This window comes from Miscanthus floridulus, chromosome 2, assembly GCF_019320115.1.
Source record: "Miscanthus floridulus cultivar M001 chromosome 2, ASM1932011v1, whole genome shotgun sequence".
NCBI lineage: Eukaryota > Viridiplantae > Streptophyta > Magnoliopsida > Poales > Poaceae > Miscanthus > Miscanthus floridulus.
In genome coordinates this window covers 452449-473800 of record NC_089581.1, presented here as the reverse complement: position 1 = coordinate 473800, position 21352 = coordinate 452449, and the positions used below count along the sequence as shown (strand labels likewise).

The window sequence follows — 21352 nt, the reverse complement described above, 5'->3', positions numbered from 1 at the left end:
CGACCACGACCGGGCCGGAGACACACGCGCAACTCTATTACCACGTCACTGGCCCGACTCAGGCCTACCTGTCACTGACACGTGGCGGGTCCCGTCAGCATCTGCCTCCGTGTCTCCCTTCCATTCTACGGCCACCTCGGCGGGGAGCGTTAAATGCGTCGCCGCGTAGGAACGAGGCCAGCGTCGGCTCGCCGTCTCCCTCCCTCCAGATCTCGGCGCGAGTTCACTCTGCAGATTTCCATTTCCAGCACGACGGCGAAGAAGAAGAAGAGCTGCGGTCCGGCGGAGGAGTAAACCCTACCCGCCGTCTCGCGCCGGTTGCCCGGTGCGCAGGCGAGATCCGGGCGGAGATCTAGGGCGCAGCGCCGGCCATGGCGAGCTCCGGACTCGCCTACCCTGACCGCTTCTACGCCGCCGCGGCCTACGCTGGGTTCGGAGCCGGCGGGGCCACCTCCTCCGCAGCTATCTCTCGCTTCCAGAACGACGTCGCCCTCCTCCTCTACGGCCTGCACCAGCAGGTGACGCGTCGGACGTTGTTTTTGATCATTTTGGCGATTAATTCGGGTGTGGGGGTGAAATTGCGTGGATCTAGCGTGAGATAGGCCGAATTTGTGTTGGTTGTGATTAAATTGTGTTGCTCTTCTTCGTCCCTCGGGAGAGATTTGCTTTGGTTGATGATCGCAATTCGGTCGGTGATTTTGGGTTTCGTTTTGATCCAGGCCACGGTTGGGCCATGCAATGTGCCCAAGCCAAGAGCGTGGAACCCCGTGGAGCAGAGCAAATGGACGAGGTTAGTACCACTAGAAACTGCAATCAAACTTCACGTTGCCACAGTCACAGTACGATCCAACTTCTGTGCAGGTTCTTCTTTATCAATGATGAAAAAGTGAAACCTCAGTGATTTTCTTAAAACTTGAATTGTGTCTACACGCTAGCAGCGAGTTGAGTAGTTCATTCTCATGTACTGTCGGCTTATTTTATTGATTAGCCCAAATTTGAAATGTGATTTGGTCCCCAGCCAGAAGATAGAAAATGAGATGCTTATGCTGCAATAACCATGATACTCATGTAATTTAGATTATGGATAGTTAGACTGGAGGGCTGATAGTGGGAAATACCCAGAAAATAAATACTGTACGTTGAAGTGTGTATTCTGAAAACGATACTTATCGATTATATCATTTTGTGTTTTTAGCTGGCATGGGCTTGGAAGCATGCCTTCAGCGGAGGCGATGCGTCTTTTTGTCAAAATCTTAGAGGTATGAATAATTACATGATATTGTTCAGTGTGTGCAATAACAATAAAGACTTTTAGTCCCAAGCAAGTTGGGGCTGTGCAAATAGATTTGATAGATGTATTGGTATTCTGGCAGGAAGAAGATCCTGGATGGTACTCTAGGGTCCCTGAGTTCAACCCTGAGCCTGTTGTAGATATTCAGATGCATGTAAGTCATGCTATTGTTCACTGTTGGTGTTATCATTTAGTGCACCGTCCCAATGTCTAGTTCTCTAGTTTTTTTTCTTAGCAGGTTTATCAAATTATCCATCTGTGTTTCTTTTTGTTAGAAACCAAAAGACGAGCCACAGAGTGTACCGGCTTCAACAAATGGAACATCAATTCCAGAACCAAAAATCATTTCTGAAAATGGAAGTTCTGTGGAGACTCAGGACAAAGATGTTATTCTGGAAGGCCTTAGTACTGTTAGTTCTCATGATGAGTGGACTCCATTATCTGTCAGTGGTCTCCGTCCGAAGCCTCGTTATGAGGTGCACCAGATACTTCATTCCTCTTCCATCGTTTTTCTCTATTTACTTTTGTAGCATTAATGAGAAGTTGGTTTCTGTAGCATGGAGCAGCTGTTTTGCAAAATAAGATGTATATATTTGGTGGAAACCATAATGGACGTTACCTTAGTGACCTTCAGGTACGTGAAGTTGAATAAAACAATCCCTAACACCATATGTATGCATCCTAAGTTATTAGTGTTAGCTATGACTTGGAAGCATGTGACTCTGTAAGCATATGCTGTTCTACTGCTTTTGATCAAACCATCTTTAAACAGACTGCCTTATTGCATACACTGTCTGGGTTAATTGTCCATTTGTGTTCATGATCCTTAACCTTGACCTTTTCCTTATATTAGTGTGGTGTCAAAGTGTGTTTCTTGCCACAATTTGAGTCTTCAATGTGTTTCCTTATGCCAAAGTTGGGCTATTGGACTCTTATGCAAAGAGATAATTGCTATTTCCCCAGAATATTGCAAACAAATCTATGTATTTTTGGATATTTCCTGCATTTTAATTATTTAGCCAAAATTGTTAAGATAATATTAGGAGTGAGAAAGAGGAGTTTCAAGGGGAGGGAAAACAAATTCGTTTAAATGCACTGGCAATTCAAATGTCACCTGAAAGCAGGTCAGCATGAAATATTGTTGATCTAATGAATGATTTTTCTTTTTCGTAATTTATACCAAAATAGGCTTTGGATCTGAAGAGTTTGACCTGGTCCAAGGTTGATGCCAAATTGCAAGCAGAATCTGCTGATTCCACTAAAACCACACAAATTGCTCCATGTGCTGGTCATTCTTTGGTAAACTTCTGCACAACTGTTGCATAGTCATTTATCTTGAATCCAGTAGTTAATGGCAGTTGCCTTTTTATTCTGTACCATTTTGTAGATTTCATGGGGCAACAAATTTTTATCTATTGCCGGGCATACAAAAGATCCATCTGAAGGCATTACAGGTTTGATAAAATCAGTTTTAATCTATTTTGGTACCTCTTCTACTTATTATGTCATACATTAATTTGTTCTGCTGTTGTTTCTGGTGGTTTTATTCTAGTGAAGGAATTTGATCCGCATACTTGTACCTGGTCGATTGTCAAGACTTACGGGAAACCACCGGTAATCATTTTTCTTCAATCGGTTATTGTAACTCTGAACTAAGAGGGCCAGTTCTTGTTATGATTTCTTTTGTTCCGCTAATCTTATGTTTGAGCATGTACATCTTTGTTTTGGTGCACTTACTCAGATGGTTTCTTCTATAGTTCTATCTGTACTTGATTTTAGCTTAGAGTCTGTATTTTGAAATGACTAATAAAGAAATTGTGCCACATAACATTGCTCAATTGCTTTGGTATTAGTTACCCAGTTATATGCAGGAAAGTGCATTTGCTTATATAAGTTTCATCTGCTGCAGGTTTCACGTGGAGGTCAAACAGTGACTCTTGTTGGAACGACACTAGTTTTGTTTGGTGGTGAAGATGCAAAACGGTGTCTCTTGAATGACTTGCACATCCTTGATCTTGAAACCATGACATGGGATGATGTGGATGCAATGTAAGTACAGCAACCTTGATGGCCCTTTAATGCACAGTTGTTCACCTAGTGAGAAGAAGAAAAACGCTGTTAGCTTTCATGTATCTTTGCTATGTGTGCTTAAAATATTACTTTGAACTGGTCCCCAACATAATTGGGATGCATGTTAACTGTCACACATATATGGTAGAGTTAAGAAGCTTTCTTTGGTTAATGAGATGCTTTTCTGACCATGTAGGACTAGGAAATCTTAGGTTAACACTTCTCAGTAATTTCTCTTCAACATAGTTTGCACCACTTTGCTGCTATGGAGTTTTGCAGTTTGACTCGATCGATTCTTGACCGATGGAAATATTAACTAGCTTTTATATACTGGCACAAAAGGGGAAACGAATATTGATAGCATAAAAGCCTTAAACATATTGTCATAGTAAAAGGGAGCATGTTTCTAAACTTCCATTATGTGTCATAATCGCATTAGGTCAGTTTATGCACATGTTCTGAAAACAGAGTGATTTTTTTTTAAGCTGAACATTGTATTACTATATTTTGAATTTAGCTCATCGCGATGTTGGTTTTGTGTTTTAGAGGCACTCCTCCTTCTCCAAGGTCAGATCATGCTGCTGCTTGCCATGCTGACCGCTATCTTTTAATTTTTGGTGGGGGGTCTCATGCAACATGTTTCAATGACCTACATGTCCTTGATTTGCAGACGGTACAAACTTTTTTCTTTCTGGAACTAAGGTTTTTTGTGCTATCTTTGACTACTAAATTTTTTTTGTTGGAAATTACAGATGGAGTGGTCAAGACCCAAACAACAAGGTCTGACTCCAAGCCCAAGAGCTGGCCATGCAGGAGCAACTGTTGGTGAGAACTGGTACATAGTTGGGGGTGGCAATAATAAAAGTGGTAAGATGTCTTAACTTATTATGTTAACATGCTTGTTGATAACTACTGTGTGGTCATTGTGGAGTTCAATTTGTGTGAACATGTTACTAGTACATTTTGCCTCCTGAGAGCTTGTACCAATGAGACCTTGTTTGGATGTGTTGGGATTCCACCCAATCTCAACATACCCACACAGTGGCCCATGATATTTTTCTTTGCGTTTTTATGTCAAGCATAACTAATACACTCGCCTCTACAGGTGTTTCTGAAACACTTGTGCTTAACATGTCAACTCTAACATGGTCAGTTGTTAGCACTGTGGAAGGACGTGTTCCCCTTGCCAGTGAGGTATATCTCTTGAGCAGCATGCAGTGATTAAGATGATTTTTCTTGGCTGCTAATATTTGAAATTTGGTATTTCTAGGGCATGACTTTAGTGCATAGCAATTACAGTGGTTATGATTATCTCATCTCTTTTGGAGGATACAATGGACGATACAGCAATGAGGTAATTGCCATTCAAATCTTATTTTCATTCATGGAATTAACTTCTACCAACATCTTTTCTCTATGATGAGCAGGTTTACACTCTTAAACTCAGCCTGAAATCAGATTCGCAGTCAACCGTAAAAGAAGAAACTGTCTCAGATACTACATCTAGGGTCATAGAACCTGAGGCTGAAATTTCTCAAGATGGGAAGATACGGGAGATTGCCATGGACAGTGCCGATTCTGACCTGGTAATTTCCTGCCCAGGATACTTTTCTTTGTTGGCTAGAAGTATATGACATGTGTCCATATTTGGTACCAATCGAAATTCTGCAAGGAAGACAATGCAGCTAATAGTGCTACAAGTATTAACAATAGAATTTGTCTGTTACAAAGTTCATGATGGTGGTTGCTGTTACCAATGATGATGATCCAAGTTACAGGATACTCACAAGATCCTTCTTTTGCCTTGTGCTGTTCTGAATTCCAGAATAACAGAAATGATGAAGCAAGTGAACAGCTTATAGCAGATCTTAAAGCTCAGAAAGAGGAACTAGAAGCAACACTTAGCAGGGAACAGCTGCAAACTGTGCAACTTAAAGAAGACATTGCTCAAGCAGAGACCAGAAATGCAGAGCTGACAAAGGCAAGTCATCTTTTTCTTACCTTATGTTTTACTAGTTTTTTTTCTTTGATCATGCGCATTCATTTAAGCTTCTAATTAACCGTCTCTTTAAAATACTACACCCGCTATGTTTAGAAGTATACTGAGGTCTGATGCTACTTTTAAACTACATTCTGCTAATGTTTAGATCAAGCATTCGTTGTGTTGAATGTTTATATGGGTTATTCATTGCTAAATGATGTTAACATCATGTGCTTGTCACATACTGGCATATTGAACGCAATCTGAGCAAGTGATTTGGAAGTTAAACTGTTGTGCACTATTCTATAATACCTTTTCCATTTACCTTGTATAGGAACTTCAAGCTGTCCGTGGCCAACTTGCTTCTGAGCAATCCAGATGTTTCAAACTTGAGGTACATGCTGGCGTTTTGTTTCACCAATCACTACAAATGACAAGTTGTACATTATTCCCAACACAACATAGCCCCCCATTTCTCCAGTAGATCGCTCAACAAATATCTTATCTGGACATCATTGTCTTATTCTGCTCTGATCATACTTAAATTTCCAAAATGCCTCAGGTCGATGTTGCGGAACTTCGACAAAAGCTTCAGAGTATGGATGCGTTGGAAAAGGAGGTCGAACTGCTTCGGCGACAGAAAGCCGCTTCTGAGCAAGCAGCGCTGGACGCAAAGCAGAGGCAAAGTTCTGGTGGCATGTGGGGTTGGCTTGCTGGAAGCCCACCACCAGCAGTTTAGTTCGTACAGGCCGTGATTCATATATTTTACTTGTAACATTATATATCATTTGACATTCTCAACAATTTTTTGTCACTTATGGCATTCGTGTTCATTTTGACCACACAGAATAAGGTGCTCTGGCGATCGTTATATTGTGTTCTTATAGAAAATCGTTATCCCTATATGTATAGCAATTAGCAAGCTTGCCTCCTTCTTCCTTCAGCCACCCTGTCGACCTCATTCTCAGGGTCCAGTCCGGTGCATATATACCTTGATCGATCAGATAGATAGATAGCTAGGATCGCATTGTGTGTTCCACCACCAAAAGCCAGCCACAGCATCGACATGATGCAGGACTTGTTCTCGGTCCCTTCGTGTTTCTCGGCGGGCGAGAAGCTCCCGGACGTCCCGGCGTCCGCGGCGGCCACCAGGTCCGGGCAGGGCGCGGCGACGCTGGTCTACCGCGCGGGGATCGCCGGCCAGGACCGCCTGGTGACGGTGACGTGGTGCAGGAACCTGCTTACCCACGGCCTGTCCGTGTCCATCGAAGGGGCGGCGGGCGGCGGCAAGGACAAGAGCGGGAGCGGCGGCGGCGGCAGCAGGGAGCGGGGCGACGGCGCCGACGGTGGCGCGTCCTCCAAGCAGGGCTGCAGCACCGCCTGCAAGGTGGAGATGCAGCCGTGGCACTTCTGGCGCAAGTACGGCGCCAAGCAGTTCCACGTCGACGGCAGGGCCGTCGATGTCGTCTGGGACCTCCGGAGCGCGAGGTACTCCGACGAGCCCGAGCCGCTGTCCGACTACTACGTCGCTGTGGTGTCGGACGACGAGGTCGTCCTCCTCCTCGGCAACCTCAAGAAGGAGGCGTTCCGGCGCACCGAGTCGCGGCCGTCGCTGCGGGACGCCGTCCTGATGTGCAAGGAGCACGTCTTCAGCAAGAAGCGGTTCCTCACCAAGGCCAGGTTCCACGACAGGGGCAAGCTGCACGACATCAGCATCGAGTGCAGCAGCAGCAACCTCAGCGGCGCCGGCGTCGGCGTCGACGTCGACATGGTCATCAAGATCGACGGCTCCGTCAACGTCCTCGTCAGGCACCTGCAGTGGAAGTTCAGTGGCAACGAGTGCATCTCCCTCAACCACCTCAAGGTGCAGGTGTACTGGGAGTCTGGGACGCGCACGACTGGCTCTTTGGCACCGAGATGAGGAACGCACTGTTCATCTTCAAGCCCGAGCCGCTGCTGTCCACTGCCGCTGCGGACCTCCACACTGATGAGTACTCTGATTTCTGCCTGTTTCTGTACGCATGGAAACTTGAGTGAGCTGCTAGGATTCCTGTTCCTCTACACTAGCTGGTTGCTACATTACAGTGGACACCTGACCATGTTATGAACCAATAATTCATATCATGTAATACTAATGGATTATTGGGACATGGAAGTGTATGCGAAATGAATGATTGGGGCCATTTTCTCTTTCCTTCCTTCCTTAATCCTTCCCATGGGACTATGCGTGGGAGTGTGTTGTGCACATGGAGGATTGGACTGGAGGGGCACAGGATCGTCCTGTCCTGGGGATTAGGAACAGGCTGGTCCTGATTGAGAAACATGACAGGCAGGATTCGCAATGGCATTGCCTTTCCCAATCATGCATTCATGCTGATTTATCCTGGGAAACTCCAGCTAAGAGCTGGTCCCTCCATGGAGTACTCTTGAATTCTTAAAAAAAAAAGGATCTTTCTCATTTATCTCAATCCTCCTAATTTCTTTAATTTTTGCTCCGTTCAAGAACGAGGAACCCGCAGATAGGGGCACAAATCCCTGAATACTGACTGATTGTAGCATAATGTGTGCCATTGATCATATAAGCTCAAGGAACACAACCACAGTGGCCCTATTCGGCTTACTCCATATTCGGTTTGTTCGGCTTCTTTTTTCAGTTGAACCAGTGTTTTTCTCACGACAATTTAGCCGGAACAATCTTTTTCAGCCAGTTTCAGCTAAAATTCTGCCAGCCGAACGGAACCACTATTGGGAAATCCTCCTCATGAGTGGATGGTGAGGAGAGTAAATGCTCCTAGTGAGCATGCCCACATGTCATAGGTGCAGCTCAAGGAAATGGATCAACCTTGTGTGCATCTAGTGTTTTTGTCTCTTGACTTACAAGAGAAGCATAGAAAGTCTCTGGACTCCATGGAAGCAGTACAGAGCAGCTCCAGTTCAGCCCTGCTCCTTGTGTGTGAGAAGGGAAGAAAACAAGAGAAAAAGAAAGAGAGGGAGAAGAGTGAGATTAGACAGGAGATCTTGCAATAGATCAAGAAGGATTCATCTTCAAGGTTGTGAAGCATCAGATCCACTTCCTTGGTGCCTCTAATCCAAGTTCCATCATTATTGGTGAGGTCTTTCCACTTCCTAAGTAGCAACCCCAAATCTTATTGTTGCTGTCCAAGATTTGCTATATCTTGATATATGGTTGCCTCTAGTGCTATCTAGAGATAAACTTGTTGTAATCACATGAGCATATAGTGGAAGAAGATTTGACTAGCTTGGTCCCATGGTTTTTACCCCGATTTGGGGGTTTTCCACGTTAAATCTGGTGTCATGTTATTTCTGCGATTCTGGTTGCAACTAGTTGCGACTGCAGTTGAAACTGAGCAGCTACAACTAGTTGAGCCTGCTGTTGGTGTTGTTGTGATCAGTTGCAATCAGCTGCGATCAGCTGCCACTAGGTTGATGTGATAACAACCGATTGGGACCAGTTGTGACTACTGCTATTTCCTCCATATATATGTGTGATGCATATGTTTCCTTCCGTGAATAGGTGATGACCTGGGCTGATTTCGCATTGTGATGAAATTAAGCGCTTCCGCTGTCATTAACGGTTGTGTTAGTGTGGTTATCCCAACATAAACTGATATCAAAGCCGTAATTAATTGTTGGAGGTGATATCTCTCACTTTGGCAATGGAGGACAGCAACACTCCAAGTGGCATGATCAAGCTTGATGCTTCAAATTATGCTCTATGGAAGCCCATGATGGAAGACCTGCTTTATTGCAAGGATTTGTATGAGCCAATCATGAAAGATAAGATACCCACCGGAGTCACGGAAGAAGAATGGAGAGTATTGAATTGGAAGGCAGTAGGTTTGATCCGTTTACACATCAGCCATACTATTTTTCACTATGTTGCTAATGATAAAGTTGCGTTTGAGTTGTGGTAGAAATTGAAGTCTATGTATGAGCGGAAGACAGCAGTTAACAAAGCCTCGGTGATAAAGCAACTTGCGAAGCTAGAGTACCGAGATGGCAGCAGTGTTATTGAACACTTGAATGTCTTCCAAGGCCACATAAATCAGCTGACATCAATGAAGATAAATCTTGATGATAAGGTGCAGGCACTGCTGTTGTTAAGCTCATTGCCGGACAGCTAGAACACGCTTGTTGTATCACTTAGCAACTTAGCTCTAGATGGGAAGCTGACCCCTGATATGGTGAAGAACAGTTGAAAGGTCCTAAATGGCTAGAGTTGTAAATAGCCTATAAAAATTTTCTACAACAACACTTGAATGAAAAGGTTAGTACAACAAATAGCTTTAGCAAGTTTGGCACTAGCTCTACAAGGGATGCAAGCCTCCTATCCATAATTCTAGTGAGTATGATCTCTAGCACACACGATAGGCTATGTCACTACACTAAATTAGTGTGCTCTCAAAAACTAACAAAAGAGACACACTAATCACTACACAAGTAAAAGCTTGCCCTCAAGACTAATTACACTAAAGAGCTAAGTACAACTAGTTTGCAAGAACGTAATTGAGATAGAAAGGTATACCACCACCGGGCAAGTGAGATGATCCAATCAAGATGAATACCAAGAATTCCAATCAATAAGGGAGACAAGATGACAATCGATTTTTCTCCCGAGGTTCACTTGCTTGCCGGCAAGCTAGTCCCCGTTGTGTTGACCAACACTTGATGGTGCGGGCGCTAATTGGCGTGACAAGCCAAACCCTCTAAGTGTGCACCAAGCACCTACCACAAGTGAGGTAACTCAATGTCATGAGCAATGTATTAGAGCTACCTTTGGCTCTTCGCCAGGGAAGGTGCAACACCCCTCACAATCAACTGGAAAATGGCCACGAACAATCACCAACTCGTGCCAAGCTCCTCCTCACTGTCCAAGCCATCTAGGTGTCGGTAAACACCAAGAGTAACAAGAAAACCACAGCGATGCAATCACAAGTGCCACTAGATGCAAATCACACAAGCACAAGCACTTGGATGCTCTCCCAAACTCACATGATGATTAGCAATCAAGAGAGTGGAGTGGGAGTGGTGTTTCTTAGCTCTAGAATGAGTGCAAGTAATGCAAATAGCCAAGAGGGTGAGAAACAACCGATCAAGGTCTATTTAAAGCCCCCCTAAAATTTCCAAACCGTTATGCACTCTCGGGGAATCCGGACTCACCAACCGGACCATGGTCTAGATCCTCCCGTCGACGAATCATGTTACACCACGTCAGCTCAGAATTTGAACTCGACCGTTGCCGCGCATAGACCACTTGCTCGTGTGCTCGGACTGGCGATCCGGACTCCCAAACAGTGAGTAACCGGACCAAGCACCAAGCCAGTCGGGAGATGTTGGATTCTCAGTCTTCGGGATAGGAAGCGAAGCAGGACTCTACCGATGTGATGCCACCTAATCTGCTAGAAGACAATCTTAATTTGCGTTTGGTCTTGGAAAACATTCATATGGCTATGGGCCTTTAGGCCGTGTTTCTAAGAACTTGCCGTAAACGTTGGCGGGCGCGCCAATACGCTGTGCTTAAACGTTTTTGAATGCTTTATCCAATAAAGCAGGGGAAACCTTTCATCTAAAAAAAATGAGGACACCCACATGACATGACTGAAATGTGTTGCTGTATATACTCCATCCTTGTTGCCTTGCGCCCTTGCCTCTGCCTCTGCCTCAAATAACTCTAGGACCAAGACAGTTGTCGAATCTGTTCAAAACTAACTCCATACCGTACGCCAGCCATCGCCATTCATGTCTTGAAGAGGCACAGTGTATGCGCATTAATGCTCTGTTCGCTTGACTGATAAGCCATGGCTGAAAGTACTGTCGACTGATTTGCGGTGAGAAAAAACACTGTTGGTTGGCTAAAAAAGTACGAACTTATAAGCCAAGCGAACAGAGCTTAAGATCACATGATGTACCTCATCGGCGAAGAGCAGCGCGGAGGCGTCAACCCCAACGTGATACAGGAGCCAAGCCGCCTGCCTGTACCTAGCCATCCTGCTCCGGTGCATGTTCAGCACCGGCACTACTGTGTGGCCATCCCCCTTGCTTGGCAGCATCCACGCGTAGCATATCGCCGCCACAATCATGCCGAAGAGCTTGGCAAAGGCGATGCGGATGAAGATGCCAACGCCGCGTGTTGAAGGCCGGAGAAGTCGCGTGAAAATGCACCTGAGTTGATCCCCTGTATTTTCTAGGGACTAAGTTTGTGCGTTATAGCTTCGTCGAATATCGACTTGCTTATAAGTCTTTTGACACTCAAAAAGACACTGGCTTTCTACTTACTGCAAAAGACAGTTAGTCATTTATATGATATGTGAAGGTAGCATGAAAGCCTTAGCTTCGTGACCTGGTGCCTGTGTTGGTTCAGGACTTCTTCCAGGATTTTGATGCATAGAGTCCTGGTGCCCGTGTATTCTCGGGACTTCTTCCAGGTAGCCTGGGCCCTGCAGTGCAATGTACTTATACAATGTATGTATGTATACGATGATGAGAATGAAAGCATTTACGCAAAAATATTTAAAAGGTGTAAACTCATTGTGCATCCTGCAAAAAATGATAGTTATGCTTGAACAAATGTCAAGCTCTGCACATGAAGAGTAATGCTCTTGAATGGGAGGATTATAGTTTTATATGGCTAGCGAAGGCTCCCATTTAATAACCTACATGGGCATATATATGATTTGTAGCAGTGAATATAAAAAGTACTAGCTTCCTATGAAGGTTAGATCAAATAACATCGGGATAATGCATATTATAAAAATTCGAACAGAAAAAATAAACGATATGACCTGCAAAAAAGAGGAAAATGTTAGCGTTAGAGGGTTCAAGGGTTTAGTCGCCACCGAAGGTCTATTGCTGATGGAGGCCGCTGACTAGTTAAGGTTGCTGATTGATGAAGGCCAATGACTAACTAAGACTGCTAACTAACAAAGGTCGCTGACTGACGAAGGCCAATAAGTGACGAAGACAGCTAAGAACCAATAATAGATGAAGTCCACTAACAGATGATGAAGGCCAATAACTGACGAAGTCTACTGACTGATAATTGCCAATTATAGATGAGAGCCACCGACTGATGAAGTCCATAAGTGACCAAGGCCGCTGACTGTCGAAGACCACTGACTGACGAAGGCTACTGACTAATAATAGTCAATTATAGATGAAGGTTACGGACTGGTGAAGACCATGACTAACAAAGGTTGCTGACTATCGAAGACCACTGACTAACGAAGGTTGCTGACTGTCGATGCACCTCTGGCTCCACCTGTGAGTCATCTAGCCACCTGACCCTACCCTGTCTTGATTCGTGTCACGACGAGCTTCAATTTTGGAGTCGCTCGCCGCCGGGCCTCTAAGGCCGCATCGGCAAATGCCGAGAGCGTTCATCCACACCAGAGCCTCTCACGTTAAACCAATTGCATCGCAAGCTTTGCCTCCACCTCCACTACACCCTGTGCGCCTCACTTGCACCTCTACCGCCTCGTTGGTGTTGCTGACGCGACCGCACCGTCACGAAGCGCCGCCGCCTCCTGCCAGCCACACGTGGCCAGCCCTACTCGGGGTATCTCTGACCGAACCATCACCGTAGCCGTGACTAGGGTAAGCTAGTGATGCTCTCGTGCTAGCCAGTAGCTGTGCGGTGTTCTAGGGTGATCGAACCATCACCGTAGCTTCAGCTAGTGTAGGCACTAGGGCTGTAGGTGCAGGTCAGCCCACTAGCTAGGCTGGGGCGGGTCCCGGTTGGCCAGCGTGGTCGTCCAGTGCCGCGTCTGTCGTGCTGGCACTCGCAGGGGTGGCCAGGGACCTCCCTGATGTGAAGGAGAATTATTACTGTGTCATTAGTGCATGATTGCTGACTGCGTGAATAGCGCGCATAGTGGCCGCATGATTTCATTTAAGCGCGGGGACTTTTGTGCAAATGCATCAGTGCGTGTGGGCCGCGTCCGCACGGGTCGCGCCATCGTGGGCCACGAGGCCGAATTGCCTTTTCTTTTTCCTAAGAAAATAGAAATAGTTTTATATTTTACATTCTAAGCTGAACTTTGGAAATTAATATCAATTCACTTGGGTGTCCAAAAATTGTGAGATAAATTTTGTTAGGCTCCTAAAAATATTGTCTATCAGATGGTATGATTAGATTATGTAGGTCTGAGTTGATGCTAAGGCTTATTAATTCATTTGAGAATGTTTAGAATTATTTAGATTAATATTATAGGATTTTTTGTGGCAAATTGGTAAAAGCTTTGGCCATGAAATTTTTACAGTAGATTCATTAGATTATTATGTGCTCACTGTAATTTTTATAGCCTTAGAATAGGTTTAGAAATATGGTAGATAAGTACTCCTTGTTTTAGTATATATATTAAATCGGTAATAAGAATAAGGATGCCTTTAGTTGCTAAGATAATGTTTGAAAGGTTTCATACCTGTTTAATGGGAATAATAGGTAACTTAGCGTCTTAGTCATTAAAGTAAGCTTATGTCGCAGAACCGACCAATTTATAAGAATACAAGTACAATGGCAATCCGCAAGCGGTCGCACTGTCATACTTGAACCCATATAAACCCGGTAGTCCGTCGAGTACCACGACGGGTCTCGATAAACGATTTACAACAACCAAGATCGTACAGGATTCAACATACATGCCACATGTTACATAAAGTTCACAGATACTTTTCATCATCAGAGTACGAATAAAAGTTATTACAAACCGAGTTTGGTAAATAAAGCGGAAGCAAATAAGTTTGAAGATAAAGTTTCCAACATAATTTGATACAGTGCCAAGCCAGATCATGGTCCACAAAAGCAAAGATAGGAATTACTTAAAGAAGCCTGCCTAAGGCTTACTCCTCATCCACAGCGGGATAGAAGCAACTCTTGCAATACCCATGATACACAGTGCCATCTGCAACAATGGGAAAATAAACCCTGAGTACGAGAAGGTACTCAGCTAGACTTACCCGTCATGAACCAGAAATAAAATGACTCCAAGGATTATGCAAGGCTGTATAAGTAGACGTAACTTGACAACATTTTTGCGTAAAAGGCAATTTACCCGTTGTACAATTATGATTCCTTTATCAAGTTAATTATAACTATCCATTTCTAGATTAGCAACTATCCTGTGCCAAACATGTGGTATATCATTTAGAAGCATACAATAGTAACCATAGCAGGTATTGTAATTCCATATTCATCTGAACCATCATGTTTCATAACACAGTTACTACGATGTTGGGACTAGCCAAGTTTCTCACTATCCGGGAGAGACGGCGATTCGAATCGATTTCAACCAGCTGGGAATTTATTCCTAACACAAACCCAGGTCTACCAGCCACGATAGCCTTAGGTCACCTTTGGTACAACTCCGGTACACATTTCGTGGGTCCGTACTACGCCGCACAATCTGGAACACTAGATGCCAGGATGCTCAGGCCAAGCCTGCCCTTGGGCTCAGTCTGATCGTTCCCCGGAAGGAGCGCACAACAGAACGATTCCCGGCCTGAGTTGAATTACTCGGCTTCGCGGTCGGAACGAGTTATCCGGCCAGCTAAGTGAGAGGCATGCGTTCAATCTTGTTAGAAGCACCAACAACGGTATGGTCCTTAATCGACACAGACGGAGATAAATCCACACCCAAGACCTCCATGTCTTATCGCTTCTCTATCGACTTCCCGTCCGGTCTCGATTTACTTTTACCCCATGGTTCTTGTTCTACGATAGCAAATATAGCCAACCGTGCTCCGGTATCCACCTATATCTCGCAGGTGACAGGACATCACCTGACTTCTACCGGTCTAAGCATGGCTAAGCATATATATTCGATCCTGGACCTATACCGGTTAAAGGTGTAATATTTGGACAAGGAATGTACATGCATCAAGTGGTTTCATTCAACTCTTTTAACCTAATGCATCAGTCATAAATACGTAAGTAAACATTTGTAAATTACTGGGAGACTTATAATGCTCTGGGGCTTGCCTCGCAGAAAGGAAGTAGGGCGATGGTCAGGACACTCCGGAAGCTCTTCAGGGTTCTGCTCCACGCCTTCGGGAGCTACGGCTTGCGGATCCTCCTGCTGGTTCCCTTCCTCTGCTTCTTCGAATTCCAGCAACGTGATCTCTTCCTCCGATCCTAGATGCATGAGTATGGCATAAGTATTACGAATGCATATATGTTAACAAGTACATCATGGTGATCGAGTAGGTGCATATCTCTTCTCGATTATTACTTAACTACTTCTACAATGCATCGACTATGCCACAACCAGTAGCTACTCGTTTCACTCATAATGGGAGTTCTACAAATCCAAATCCAGTGATCCTAGACTTTCTAGAAAGCTTATCAAATTCTCTACAACTTTGTTATTAACCATTTTTACAGTACACATCAATCTCAACATGCAACTCATCAAACTCTAGAATCAGTCTGGAAATTATTTAATATGCAATATAAAGTAATAATACTTCTACTTCATGTAATCATTCCAAATTTGACAACTTAAAATCTACCAACAGTGTAGGCATACCAAATACATTTTAGATAATATAATGGTGAAGCCCAAACTATTTATTAAATTGCCTTTATTATTTTATTTAGATATCTAGGTTAAATAATAAATATATATTAGATGTGCTTAATAAATTCTCAAAAATTTACAGAGCCTTACTAATGCTATCAAAGGACTACTATAAAAATTTCATGTCATTTTACTAAGTAGAACATTCTATACAAAAATGATAAGGAAGCAAGGCTTGAAATAGCATAAATGGAAAATCCTATTGAAAAGTGTCAAGCAACAGATTTCCTATTTTTCTTAACATCCATATGGTACTAGGATTACCTCCAACAAATTTCATGAATTTTGGACTCATAAATAATTTATAAAAATTCATGCAAGGATTGACTAGCCATAAAATAAAAATCTATAACTATAATTCTACCCATGCACTGGTCTTCAAATTTTTACCAGAGTTCATATATGCTAAGACTAGCTTACCACAAAAATTTCATAATTTTTGGAGCATAGGAACTCTAGATATAAAATAAACAAATTTGAATGCATTCAAAAGCACATTTCAAATCCCTATTTAAATCTCCAAAAATTTCTACTGTACAAGTCAAAAACATATTTTTCCTAAATACTACATTTCCTAAGGAACACTCACAAATTTATTTCACAATTTTTGGAGCCATCAAACTAAAGATACAAAAATAACAAAACACACTTGAATCTAGAATTTTTGAACTATCCCTAAAACCTAGAGTCGCTGACAGCAGGGACCCACATGTCAGTTGGGCCCACCGGTCAGCGAGATCAAAACAGAGCCGGCGGCGCAGAGCCAACTCACGCGGCCACAGCTGGTCGACGGCGAATCCGCCGGCGGTGACGTCATCATGGTATGACCTACGTGACCTGGCGAACCTACTGAGCCACTTGGCCGGTCCTATTGCCGACCCTAGAGCTGACGGCGGCGGCCATGGCGGAACGGCGGGGCTGGATCATGGCGGTACGCCGGAAGAGGCCACGGCGGCTCAACTAATGGTGTGGACAAGCATCTATGAGTGCTGGGGGACCTAACGCACTAGCTAACGGAGCGGGAGGAGGACTGTGGCGGCATGGCCACGACGACGGGGCTCACGGCGGAACTCCGGCGAGCTTACACGCGCTGCGGTGGCTTACTGGGCTCTATCAGCGGGCACGGGGAGAAACAATGGGGTGCTGGAGAGACGGTGGAGCTATGGCGGTGGTGCTGGAGTGGCTAGGCGCGAGCTGTGCGCGGCTATGGCGATGGCGGAGGCGGGGAGGTGCTCGACGGCTATGGTGGTGCTTCGGGACGACGAAGAAAACTGTGGCGAAGCAAATGGGGTGCGCGGCTGAGTACGGGTGGGCGCTGGCGTGAAGAAGGCGCGCTTCGGCCTGCCTTGGCCGCGCTGGGTAGAGCGCTGGCGATGCGCGGCCACGCTCCGCGCCACGCGGCGTGCGAAGCCTGCCGGTGTCGGCCACTGAACGGTTTCGTTAAGTTCGTTCAGACACTGCAATGGACGCCTGACAGCCGGTTTTCACGTTGATATTACAGCAAATCCGTGGCTCCTTCGTGCAAACATCCTAAACAAAATTTGTAGACCTATGTACCATTTACAATATCTCTTAAGAAACCTTCTTCTAATTCGCAACAGATAGGGAGAAAAATCAGTCCAAAGTTGGGCCTGTCAACTGCCATTGTAAAAAGGACTTAGAAAAATTCGTTAAGTGATGAAAGCTTGGTTTTGCTGGTTTTTGTGGGACCCATTCAAGCATGTTAGAAGCTAAATCAGTCCATGACCCAAAAATAAAAGTTGTTCCTTATGTCAAACACTACAACTTTGATTTAGTGAACTCCTCCATGCAAGGTCTCTAGCACCTAGTTCAACTTTAGTCAAACATGTCACTTTGAAATCATGATACATACTCAAACCATGACTAAATGACCAAACTAGCCCTAGCCTTAAATACCAAAGTTATTCATAATGATATCCTAAGCATGTTCAAGCAATTTGCAAGGTCATTCAATCACTTTATGTAGTAGTCACTCATAGAGCTATTGAAAGTAATCACATGAAATATGCCTTAAAGACTTGACCATGAAAAATGACATTCATGATCCATGTTCCATTTGTGAACCTAAGCATTGCCAAATATTTTTGGTGACTCAAATCTACCAAGTACATGTTTACATTCATGATCAGTTGCCTAAGTACAAAGAAACATGCAATAACAAGCAACGTTGCATATGTTTCAATTCAATGTCTCATTTGTAAATGCTTGTTTATGAATGCGTGATGATCATGGTCATGTTATGCAAGTCAAGTTATGCAAGGCTAACACCCGAGGTGTTACAGCTTAGTAGCTTGAAAGATGTATTTTTATTTTAAGAGTTGTTGTTGCCGTATTACTAAGTGTTGCATTATCATTTTATGCATGTAGATAACGAGTTGGTAGAGTTCGTGACCGCGAGCGAGCAGGAGTATGAGGAGGTGATTGAGTACGAGGAGAAGGTCTTCGTATAGGAGGGAGCCTCGGAGCCACTGATGTCTGACATAGCTGACCACCCGCCAGCCCAAGGCAAGACTCGGTGCATAACCCTTATTTTGAATAACCATTGGATATATATATATATGTGATATGCATTTACGGTACAGACTTATTGTTAAAACTACATGTATAGATATACCTATCTATGAGTCCTGCTAGCTTAGGTCGAGTAGCTGCTATGCTTAAGTTTTTTTCGGTAGCATGAGTAATCTGCCGTTACTAAAAGTAGGTGATTATTATTACTGCTCTCAAAATAAAATGGTGAAAGGAAATTAGAGACCGGGTAGAGATATGGTACGGGTATTGGTGGGTGTAATAGGTTGTGTACCGCGGCCAACGGGGCATAGCTTGATTATACTATTTTTCCTGTCCGTGTCAGTTAAGGACCGTCTGTTGCTGTGGATGGTATTCAGGTCACAGACTTTTTATCCTGAGCACATACTTGCTTATGGGAGCGGAAAGACTTGTCACTTTCTTGTCATGGGTTCCGGCTCTTTCCGGACCTACTGATTGGAGGCAGGGATGGTGGAGGTCTAAGCACCGCACTGAGTCCGGGACTCGGGTATGGGGGCTTGGAGTCCAAGTTTAGACGGGAACCTGGACCCCGTGATAGGAGAGTGGTGGGTTGGTCTTGCATGTGCCTGGGGTACAAGCGGGGCGTGTGTTTCAGGGTACCTAGCTAGGATATATTGGTTCACGAATCACCGTGTGATGCAGTACGACATGGCTATGATCTAGCACCGTAGTAAGAACTGGAAGATAAAGGATGATGAATAAATCTGATTGCTCAACTCATGCTTGAAAGTAGAACATGTGCTTACATAGAATGGTGAGCTAATGAACTAATCATGAATGCTAATAAATACAACCATAAGGATTTACTATTAGTAATGCTTTCTGCAAAAAAAAAAAGAAAAACCCAGCAAACCATAAAGCCTATCATATCCCTTGGAGTCGGGAAATTATTCCCTCTAGTCAGGTAAGTCTTGCAAGTACATTGCGTACTCAGGATTTATTTACCCATATTGCAGGTGCAGCTTGAGGAGTGGCTTATGTGGAGGATTCTTCTAGTGGGCACAAATGGATCCTTGTATCTTATTGTTAGATGTCATTTTGATTCCGCTATTTAATTTCTGCACTCTGAACCTGGTATTGTAATAATTTATTTTTCAGAACTCTTATTGTATGAAATGGACTAAGTATTATAAACTTGTTCTCATTATTGGATCCTGGACGAAAAATGTGGATTATTTGGGTTCTCCCTTAGGGTGTGTCCGGTGAAACTATTTGATGCAGCTCACTTTCGGTGTGCTTAATGTCAAATGGAAGACGAGCGCCTCCGTAAATGTGCTCTTTCAAACGGTTTTGCCACACCCCCTTAATTGTCCCAGCTCCGCTGCTACACACTTAGGACGCCCCCAACGGGCTAGCGTGGAGCCGGCTGAGTCATCCTGCAAGCCAACGTGGAGAAGAGAACGTAAGGGGTGTTTGGTTCTTTAGTCGCTCCTAAAATTCATGTCACATCAAATGTTTAGATACTAATAAGGAGCATTAAATATAGATTAATTACAAAACCAATTACATAGATGGAGGCTAATTTTCGAGATGAATTTTTTAAGTCTAATTAATCTGTCATTAGCACATGTTTACTGTAGCACCACGTTGTCAAATCGTAGACTAATTAGGCTTAAAAGATTCGTCTCGCAAATTAGTCACAAGTTATGTAATTAGTTTCGTAATTAGTCTATATTTAATACTTCATGCATGTATCCAAATATTCGATGTGACAGAAATTTTAGGAGTTACTGCAGGAACCAAACAGCCCCTAAATACATCCTCGCTAGCGATGACCAACTAGCTAGCCGTATACTTGGCCATCGGGCCGGCCCGGCTCGGCACGGCCCGGAGGATGTTGGGCTGGCACGGCACGCGGGCCTCCCGGGCCATGCCCAGCCGGGCGTCGTGCCTGACCAAGGGCCCAAGCACGGCCTGCTGGGCCGTTTTTCGGGCCGGGCCGGCCCGAGAAGGCACAGCCTGCCAAGCATGCCAGGCTGGCCCGAGGCCCATAGAGAGAGGGAAGGGGAGAGCAGGAGGCAAGGGCAGCCACGGGGAGCGACGGCCGCCGCCGGCGCGTTAGCCCTGGAGGCTAGATGTGGGGCCGCGCGGGGAGGTAAGGAGGCGGCGGTTGCTAGCGAGCTTGAATCTGCCCATCGCCGTTCGAATCTGGCCGCGGATGTCGTGCGGCGCGCGAGGGAGACGCCACCGCGCGCGGAGAAGGCGGAAGAGGCGCACGGGAAGCGGCGGCCACTGTCGGCGTGCTCGCCCTGGTGGGGAGGGGGCTGCGCGGGCGGAGGGGAGGTAGCCAGGGCGCTTGACGCCAGATCCGTCGGGGTGAGCGGAGAAGGGAGCAGGGCAGAGCTCGGGGTCGGCGTCCCCTAGGTTGGCGCGCTTGCTCTTGAGGAAGCCACTGCGGTCGAGGCTGATTCCCCCGCAGGTGGCGGCGCTTCCAGGTGTGCCCGCGCGGCGGTGAGGAGCCCCCCATGGGTGGCTGTGCTTCCAGCCTTCCAGGGCGCGGCCGCGGCAAGGTGGAGAGCAGGTGGGAAACGAGTCCGTGACTCTGAGTGCGGCGCGGGTACGGGGACGGGGCTACGCCTGTGCGTTGGGAGGGGGGATTTAGGGTTAGGGCGATGGGCCTTTTTAGCAGGCCATGGCTTGCATCGAGCCGTTGCCGGGCCGGCTGACTCAGGCCGGGTCATGCCGTGCCAGCCCACGGGCCTGAGCAGCGGCCCAGGCACGGCCTGCTGCCTTGGGTTGAGCCAGCCCGGGCCCGCATGTCACCGGGCCGTGCCGTGCTCGTGTCGGACTAAAAAAGCGGGCTTCGTGCTGTGCCGTCGTGCCTCCGGCTGCATGACCAAGTAT

General features: G+C 45.3%; 1 protein-coding gene and 1 pseudogene across 1 annotated transcript; both read left to right on the top strand.

The window, feature by feature from the left end:
- Positions 1 to 150: 150 nt before the first annotated feature.
- LOC136514082 (acyl-CoA-binding domain-containing protein 6) lies at positions 151 to 6224 on the top strand. Its single transcript, XM_066508068.1, has 18 exons — positions 151 to 518; positions 720 to 790; positions 1196 to 1259; positions 1374 to 1445; positions 1567 to 1767; positions 1848 to 1925; positions 2480 to 2590; positions 2679 to 2745; positions 2844 to 2905; positions 3201 to 3340; positions 3908 to 4034; positions 4114 to 4228; positions 4467 to 4555; positions 4632 to 4715; positions 4789 to 4947; positions 5187 to 5342; positions 5677 to 5736; positions 5905 to 6224. Exons 1-18 carry the CDS (start codon positions 372 to 374, stop codon positions 6079 to 6081), a joined length of 1980 nt encoding a protein of 659 aa, XP_066364165.1. The 5' UTR covers positions 151 to 371; the 3' UTR covers positions 6082 to 6224.
- A 160-nt stretch (positions 6225 to 6384) lies between these two features.
- LOC136514090 (uncharacterized) lies at positions 6385 to 7536 on the top strand (annotated as a pseudogene).
- The last annotated feature ends 13816 nt before the right edge of the window (positions 7537 to 21352 follow it).

What these genes read in the sequence shown, in the direction of transcription:
- LOC136514082 (XM_066508068.1), top strand. Translation starts at nt 372, where the DNA reads ATGGCGAGCTCCGGACTCGCCTACCCTGACCGCTTCTACGCCGCCGCG. An exon ending in TCTACGGCCTGCACCAGCAG is followed by an intron (nt 519 to 719) that starts GTGACGCGTCGG and finishes GTTTTGATCCAG; the next exon opens with GCCACGGTTGGGCCATGCAA. An exon ending in CCAGATGTTTCAAACTTGAG is followed by an intron (nt 5,737 to 5,904) that starts GTACATGCTGGC and finishes AAAATGCCTCAG; the next exon opens with GTCGATGTTGCGGAACTTCG.